The sequence below is a fragment of the Rhizopus microsporus genome (genome assembly GCF_002708625.1).
Source record: "Rhizopus microsporus ATCC 52813 unplaced genomic scaffold scaffold_15, whole genome shotgun sequence".
In the NCBI taxonomy this organism is placed as follows: domain Eukaryota; kingdom Fungi; phylum Mucoromycota; class Mucoromycetes; order Mucorales; family Rhizopodaceae; genus Rhizopus; species Rhizopus microsporus.
In genome coordinates this window covers 229,558-238,431 of record NW_019671930.1, presented here as the reverse complement: position 1 = coordinate 238,431, position 8,874 = coordinate 229,558, and the positions used below count along the sequence as shown (strand labels likewise).

The 8,874-nt window shown below is 36.9% G+C and overlaps 1 protein-coding gene across 1 annotated transcript; it reads right to left on the bottom strand.

The window, feature by feature from the left end:
- Nucleotides 1-6,321: 6,321 nt before the first annotated feature.
- On the bottom strand, nt 6,322-6,859 carry RHIMIDRAFT_299425 (uncharacterized protein; the record flags this gene model as incomplete). The annotated part of the gene is made up of 1 exon (XM_023614322.1): nt 6,322-6,859. The coding sequence occupies exon 1, from the start codon at nt 6,805-6,807 to the stop codon at nt 6,322-6,324; it is 486 nt and encodes a 161-aa protein (XP_023463639.1). The 5' UTR covers nt 6,808-6,859.
- Between the last annotated feature and the right edge of the window lie 2,015 nt (nt 6,860-8,874).

Below are 8,874 nucleotides of genomic sequence, written 5' to 3'. Positions count from 1 at the left end.
TGGCCAGTAGCGAGTAAAAGCTAACGGTGGTCGCACGCAAACACTGCTAGAGATAGTGTCCATTGATGTCGGCAATGGGCTGGTTTTCAAGAAGAACTCCCTGACAAATTCTTGAAGACAGTAATGGCTCCTAAGATAACAGTATGCCAAGAGACAGACATCTTTTTTCTTAATATTTGGTTCAATTATAAAATACTTCCTCCATAGCTTACCATCATACGAACGTTGACATTCTTTGGTAATTCCATGCTCATCACCGCCTGAATTACTATAACCAACAAGGGGAAAGACTATGGTCTCCAATGCGTATGTCCATTTACCATCTTGCCGTTGGCTACACAACGGTGTTTTATGCTATCAACGAAAGTGTCTGGATCCATTATCTGCTTTTATGTACCTGTATATCTCTTTTGTTACAAATAATGCCACAGCCGCTGCTTTGATCCTAGTATTGACTCTTTGCCATGTTCTTTCTTCATCAAAACTGACTCACATTGTTTCCATAAATCCAATTTTTCTTACTTCATAACCTTAAATCTTTTTTTCATTTTATGTTTTAAAATTATATTAGTTATGCTTTTCTTTTTTTATGTATAAGTATAATTTCCATATTATGTCTTCATGATAACGCATGGTTGCTACTAAACCAAATGCAAAAAAAGGTATTTCTTGTGTGACCTTAGTTTCGCTCGTCCCCAAAGAGCCGTTGTAAAATTAAAGGTAGTATGTAACGACTGTTTATAGGGGAAAGAGTATACTTTTAATGTCAGATATTTTTTAGATTAACATCGCCTTATGGAGATTGTCAAATATACTAACGAAATGATAAGTAAATAAAAATATTTAGAAGTTTTTTCTTTAATAGCCTTGAATTTCTTGAATCTTGAAATGTGTGCGTTGAGTACCAATTTGTTCTGAATTTTAATACAACTAGAAACAGAGACTTTTGTGCTTTTTTATAGACAGCTTTTTATTTCTATTAGTAAATTGTCTTTGATAATTATAGGATAATACATACTTAAAGTTTGATAATTAATGAATATTTTTTTTTATCAGTTAACAGCAGTAAAACTGATGGAGAGAAAAGGGATAGAAAAGCTCATATTTTCATTAAGTAGTCTTTTGCTACTGTCATTTGGAAGCACCAAAATTTACTCGTACTACGTTTTTCTAATTTTTTGCATTTCCAAACCAGTTCTTATCTTGATGTCTGATATTACAAGTTGTTCTTGAATTAACGTGTATTACTGTAAAGGGTCCATACCAATCAAACAAAAGTTTTCTTGACTTACTCTTTGTTATAATAGCTTGATTAAAGAGTAAAACTTGATCTCCAAATTTATATGGAATTTCTGTTTCTTGCTGACTATTTGTCTTCTTTAATGAGTCAACTATATTGAATACTGTATTGCAATTCAATCGCGAATTCTTGAGGAAGTGACGTAATTATCAAAAATTTTGTTTTCTTCTATCATGTACAATGGTGCGCGAGGATGTCTTCCGTGTACTAAACAAAAGAGTGTATGTTGTGCTGCTTCATACATCGTATTGTTGTAAATGAATTGGATGAGACGAAAATGTTCGTCCCATTTATTCTTAATTTTGTCTTATGAAGTGTATGTAAGTATCATCCTTCTAAGGTTATCATGAGCGTTCAACTATTCCATTATTTGCTGGGTGGTATGCTGGTGTAAGTAGCTGCTGTGATCTAAAGATTTCTGTTAGTTGCTTGCTGAATAGAGAATTGAAAGAAGGTCCATTATCCGATAATATCTCTTCAGGTGTACCGTGTCTTAAGGTAAATTGCTTGTGTCGTAGAACAATGTCCGCTTATGATTGGTATTGACATAAATGACTGTAATTAGCATGAATAAAGTGAATCCATACATTATAAGATTACATGTAGACAATTTCAATGATAACTCAAATTAAATAGAGTTTCTCCTTTGAATATAAGTCAGTAATTCTTTATATAAAAGAATATACTTCTTTAAAATACCATCCTTCTTATGGTAAAAGCAGTATCATAACCTAGTTCATGAAATGAAAAGTTTTCTATGAACTCAGGAATCGTTGCTCGATCAAATCCTCAGTAGCCATAATCCACACTTAGAATAGTGGCTTACCAAACATTTGGTATCAACTATAAATAGTAGATCCTTAATTTATTTGTATGTTCCTTCTGTCTTTACCTCAGAATAAAGATTAACCTCAAAGAGTATTTCTTTTGTCTTTGTATTTTGTCTCTAAACCATTACATAACATTTTACTCTGCTTTCTATTATTCCCTGTTCATAGGCCAGTTTGCTTTTGATACCATTTTCTCCTTTAATCTGTCTTATACACGGCTCTTTCCAGTGGCACAATCCCTTATTACCCTGTCTAATACATCTGATGACTTCCTTGAAGACGTTACTCATAGTCATATAATTTGTAATCCGGGTACTGATGGGTTGCCGAATGAAGTCTTACGTCTGGTTGTTACACGTGCGACTTCCCAGATATTAGTTCTGTGTGTTTACAATATTGGCTTCATTAAAGGTGAATTGTCTTAGCCTTAGACTAAGATCTCTATTTCTCTCTTTACTAAAAAAGGTAGCCCATCAAATATGAACATCTGGCTTCCTATACTCCTCATCATCACGGGTGCTAAAGTTTTAACGCGGAAAATGTACGCTCGCATTATTCAATGTGAGCGTCAGTACCGTATCCAAAGATAATTCATGCTTATTGAAACTATGGAAGTTACCCTTACAATAACACTTACTAGTACATAACATCATTTCTTGATTCAGATGGCACAGTAGTAAAACTAGGAAATCCTTAATTAAGCTACTTTATCCCAGAACAACCATTAGACGCACGTCAACTATAAACCCACAGTAAGCTCGAATAGTACAAATAAGAATCACTCTTTATCAATAAAAGGATTAATTCAGTCTTACTGTATCTTATTGTCCCTTATTACTTTATTTTATTACAGTGTTTCAGCAATGGAAAAAGAATGGAACTGTAGAGACCAAGCCCAGGTCTGGAGGACCTCCTGTCTTCAACAATAGAAAAAGAAGAGAGCTAGGAAGGGCTGTACGTGCCAATCACCGTGCTCCACTTTACGAAATTAGGCAACTGATCAGCACGAAAGCCTCTGAGAAGACAATTCGCAGGGAACTGATAAAACTTGGCTATGCTTCTCATGTGGTTGTCAATGAGAACTATGGGAATAGGTTTCAAGAGTAGTATCAGTCAACGCAGTAGGAGCAAGCCTTGTTATATTTTTGTATCAAGAATTCCAAGCTCACTTTGTACGAGAGAGGCGCAGAGTCACTAGGTTGAATTTAGGAAACATCCAGTGACATAGTAAGGATGACATGACAGGTTGTATTGCAAAAAGAACTGAGCTGGAACTGTGACCACGCGAAAAACATATCAAAAACTTAAGAGGATGAACGCAGTGACAATAGTAGTCCCGCCACAAGTAAGAAGGAATGACAAGCATGAAAAGCGAAAGCATCATGGATGTTTCATTAGGTCGATCTAGATAAGCGTCACGTTGAGCAGTGATTAAGTAGAGTGGAAACGCAAGATAGAGTGCAGGGTCAACTGAGGAGCGACTATACCATTGATTAACACGGTTTAATAGCAGAGGATTACACCAGAATGGAGAGGTTGACAATCGTGTGCCAGAAAGAGATGTAATAACTGTTTTTTATAGTTCATCTGAGTGTTAGATACTCTTAATTAAATAAGTAAACGTGAGATGTGAGCCTGTACGGTCTCGAGGAAATCAAATATGCACAGAACATCATTATTATGAGAAAAGGTCTTTACTGGTTATAGACGAGGATTTACTGTCAGCGAGAACCAAGGTCAAATATAGTGAAAAACCGAGAAACGTAAGATTATCAAGCATTCTACCCAGAAGAGAGTGAAAAATCAAACTAAAAGGCTTAGACGAGATCAGATTAACTTGAAGTAGGCCTAGCAACTGACTTGCCTGAGGAGAGAAAGCTATTGATGTTTAAACGAAGCTTTGCTGTGAATAACAAAGTCAGCAGACTGTGGAATATGTTTGTAGAAAACTGAACAGAAGAGCCACTTGAAGTAGACAGTCTGAATGCCTGGCTGTAGTCTTTTTTTTATTGAGAAGCAAGCTGAAAGCTTACGGCTGAAGCATGCGAGCATGTTCCTCCACCAAATTCGTAAGCAGGCTGTCATCAGCAATGAAGCATCTATGGGTAAATCCCGTTTTATAAGAGTTTGCTAGCTGACTGTGATAAAATAAAGTAATAAGGGACAATAAGATACAGTAAGACTGAATTAATCCTTTTATTGATAAAGAGTGATTCTTATTTGTACTATTCGAGCTTACTGTGGGTTTATAGTTGACGTGCGTCTAATGGTTGTTCTGGGATAAAGTAGCTTAATTAAGGATTTCCTAGTTTTACTACTGTGCCATCTGAATCAAGAAATGATGTTATGTACTAGTAAGTGTTATTGTAAGGGTAACTTCCATAGTTTCAATAAGCATGAATTATCTTTGGATACGACAAACACATGATGTATGGTTCTTTCTGAAATGTTTTCCTCAATGGCAATCGGTGCTATCAAGATGCCATCGCAGCGTCTGGTAGCAATTTTTTCTTTTTGAGACAAAGTTAAACGAGCATTCTATATGTTTATAAGAGAAAAATATATGAAAGAAAGAGAAAAGTATTGTCTTCTTAATCGAGAATCTTTCAAAAAAAAAAAAAAATGACTTAAAAAACGACACACTTTTTCGAGGACACTGTACTTGGTGACCTGTTTTTTAAATCTTGCAAACTCCCCTTTGAGTTCATATGTTGGCGTGCTATCCAAATACTCTAATATTTTCAATGGTAATTCGGAACCATGTCTTTCTTCATCTTTCCTGGTTCTTTCTTTGATTTGCAGTCTTTTGAAGAGTGCAATGTGCATCTGTTGCAGCGAGGAATCTTTCTGGTTCATTGTTATTGATATAACCCATAATTTAATCTAGTATCATGTGGCCTCTACATGATTGCTTTTTCTTATATACACGCGAAAATGTTATGAGTACGCCAGAACAGAAGGCTTTATTTCTTTGTATAAAATACCATTGACTTTTGTGCCATTTTTTATACAGAATGGTTCATGTTGGGATAACTTGAAGTTGATTTAGTAAGAAAGACAATAGACAGGGACAAGCAAGTATTTGTGAGAATTCGTTTATTCCTGAGAATTGAGATAATAAAAAATGCAATGAGAGAGAGAGCTCTATTTATACTTTTTAGATGTGGATTAAATCAAGGTAAGGTTTGATTCTTTCTGCTACGGTAATGGTTAAAGCTGCGGTGCCTGGCTTACACAATGACCTGGATGATTATTAAATTACTCTAATTGGTTATTCTTATTGTAAAAACTACGCGCCGAGATAGTGATTATAAATCAGACAGTTGCCGAAGTGGAAGGAGGAGATGAGGTGGTGGTAAAGATTCTTTCATGCCACGCTTTATTTTCAGGTAATATAATAAAAAAATTCGATCCCTATTTCTTTAGGTCTTTGAGCGCTGCTAACTCATTTTTTCTGTTTATCATGAGAGGGAAATAACAGCGAAAAATCCAGCTGAAAGTTGAAAGGCGGGTGATCACCTCATCATCTTCTTCCACTTCGGCAACTGGTTGATTGGAAGTCATACCTATTCCAATCATTGTTGCTTCCGTTCTAGGTTCCGATGAGGTGATAGCGTTTTCCGTAGTAGAAAAAGTGGTGTCGCTTATTGCTTGGCTTTCTTGAAATTTGCTGAAAGGTTTATAATAGTATTTGTAGTTGTTGCAGATTGCTTGAATTTGAACCACTAGTTCTTGAAGAGTCTCTGACAATGTTCCCCCTGCTTTGTTCACATACTTTAATGCTGTCGTATTGTCCGAGTATATCTGCAGGATCGATCCCTTGAACTGTGGAAGATGAACCCGTAGTGCAAACAGGATGGTTTTTAACTCGCGAACATTTATGCTGTCTTCTTTTTCTTCTACGGACCAAAACCCTGCTGTTTGGACTGAAACTGAACTTACTCCCCAACCGGAATCGGAAGCGTCAACGTAGATGGTTAGATCTGGTGTTAGTGGTTTGCGTCGGACTGGAAGACTATTTTTCAATGGTGTATCTCTGTTGTCGTCTAACTGCATTTATAAGAATCAACTGCTCGTATCTGGCTTGAAAGATTCTTCCAACTTCTTCCCTGCTCATGGCCAAGGCCTTATCACTAGGTTCTTCTTCCAAGTGTTTGACGCTGTTGGGGAGCCTGAGCACCTTGATCGCTATTATCCTAGCTTTACTTTTGATGCCTTACTCATGGCATATGAGTAACCTGCGAGTTGTCGGATGCCTTCCATGATGTGAAAGAATCGTTGTTCACTTCCTCCTGATTCCAGGAAATGTTGGCATTCTTCGTAAAGGCCTGTTGCTGCTCTTCCCGCGATGATAGGTCGATCAGCTCCTTTGTATACTGCGCTTGTGCTTTGGAGGGCATCCACAGTTTTCCTTTTAAGCTCTCTGTGGAACTCTTTGTTGAAAATTCCACTGTTGGTCCATTCACTGCCGTCGTACTTTGGAAGGTTCTTGACAAATTCTTTGATGTTCTTTTGTAAATTGATGGACGAGCTGTTCTTCAGTTCTTCCAAGATTTCGTTTGGAAGGTTTGTGGGACCTTCACTTAATCTGTCAAGACTGAGTTTTCTTGGCATTTCCTCAATGATGTGTTCGACTTGTTCTCTTGTACGCAATTGTTCAGATTGATCATTGGACATATTATCAACACGGTGCGCGGTGCAAAGAAGATTTGAAGAAATTTTTTTTATTATATATTATCTGAAAATAAACGTGGCACGAGAGAGCCTTTACCACCACCTCATCGGAACCTGGAACGGAGGCAACAATGATTGGGATAAGTATGGCTTCCAATCACTTATATTTTTTATTGACTACGCACCGACTCTGTCTTTACCTATTATGGAAATTATGATCTCATTCTATAACCCATATAATGGCGGCAATCTTCGCCAAGCTAACTTTCTGTATTTCTTTTCAATTTGTCAGGTACCGAGGTTGCATGTCGATCTATCTAAGTGACAACGCAATTGATCCAAACACCACAGTTGACTCAGGTCAAAATGGCAGGCACAGCGTATTTACCTACTGTCTCAAAGTATACACAAACATGTAGGAAATTTTGACGGGGAGCTTTAATAAAAAATTGAATAGAAATCTTCAGATAGCCGAAAGAAATCGTTAGACTTTCTTCGCATTTCTTCGTTCTGCAGAAGAATTTAGAAATCATTAGATGGCAATCTAATGATTTATTCCAATTATCTAGATTGTTATTCGTTCCTAGGGCAATCTCAGTTGCTTCCGCTCCGGCTTCTAATGTGGTAAATGCTCTCAGAGCCGCGCTCTATTTTCATATAAATATAATAATAAGCTTTCAAACCCCTTTTTCCTTTATATCTTTTAAAGCCGCGCATCGTACTAGATTGATTTTTGAAGTAAACTTGATTTTTGTGACAAGAACTCTCTTTCCATTTTGGCTTAACTAATTGAACTGAGGTTTCTTTTTTAACTGGTTTCGATGACTCCTTGGTTTGGGTGAAGGTTAGAGTGTGTGTGGTGCTGTTTGCTCTTAGTTGCCTATTTCGGAAATGAGTAGATCTCTGGGCCACGGATGATTTCGATTGGTGAAATGGGAGATTCTAGAGTTTGACACTGAGTGTGTCAGTAGCAACTCGGTGCAAGTGAGAAGTTTGGGGAACTCCAGGTGAGGTGTACACTACGCGCACGAGGAAATCTATGAGAAGGCTAATGATACGGGCGCTTATTCCCCTATACATGTGGCGTCACTGTACAAATTTACACGACCAAAGTGTCCATCTAACCTAAGACTGTCCTGTGGGATATCCTTTGATATAAAATACGTATGTACCATAATTGCGTGTGATTGATCTTGGTTCTTTGTTGATCAACTGACAGCATAAAAACATTAAATTACAGCAATAATCACATTTTATATCTTTCTTAAAAGATAAATTCTTATCCTACATCAAGAAGCATGAAAAGATGTTTGTTCCTGATCAATTTTAGTGTGTGCTGCACATTGAAAAGGTTTGTCGACGACATTACAGGTAGCATCTGTAACATTAATCCTTTCGTGGATTTCCTTATGCGCGTAGTGTACACCTCAGGTGAAGCACCGGTGGAGCTAGCTCTAGAACATTCCTTTCATGCACTCAGACATCCATTGTTACTAATTTACTGATTTTGTGTATCGTCCCTGATCGAGAATCCCCAGAGTAATTCGATTGCACAGTTCAATCCTATGTCTGATTAACTCGATATGGAAGAGAGAATGACTTCAGAATTATTCAGCGTTGTTTTCTCATTGATAACCTGAATACCTCTTTTCTTGTAAAAATTATAAATGGAAATAATGTTTAATCAAATAAAATCAATGAATTGACTCAAGCTTTTCTTATCAGCTGTGACAAGTGTTCTCTGTGTGTTCTTTCTGTACCCGTAACTCAAGCTTCAATTTATTATAACTACCGCGTAACACTTTTGGTACACACCACTTTTATTTTCGTATGTGTAGTGTTTTCCAAACCCTAAACACCATAGAATTTGAAACCCAAAAACATTGTGACTCATCATAATTAACATTTATTCGAGCTTCAGCTCCATATAAAAACTCTTTCTTCTTCATCCTCATCATCTTAACCATCTTCCTCTTCATCATCATCATCCTCTTCATCCTCTTCATCCTCTTCATCCTCTTCATCCTCTTCATCCTCTTCATCCTCTTCATCCTCTTCATCCTCTTCATC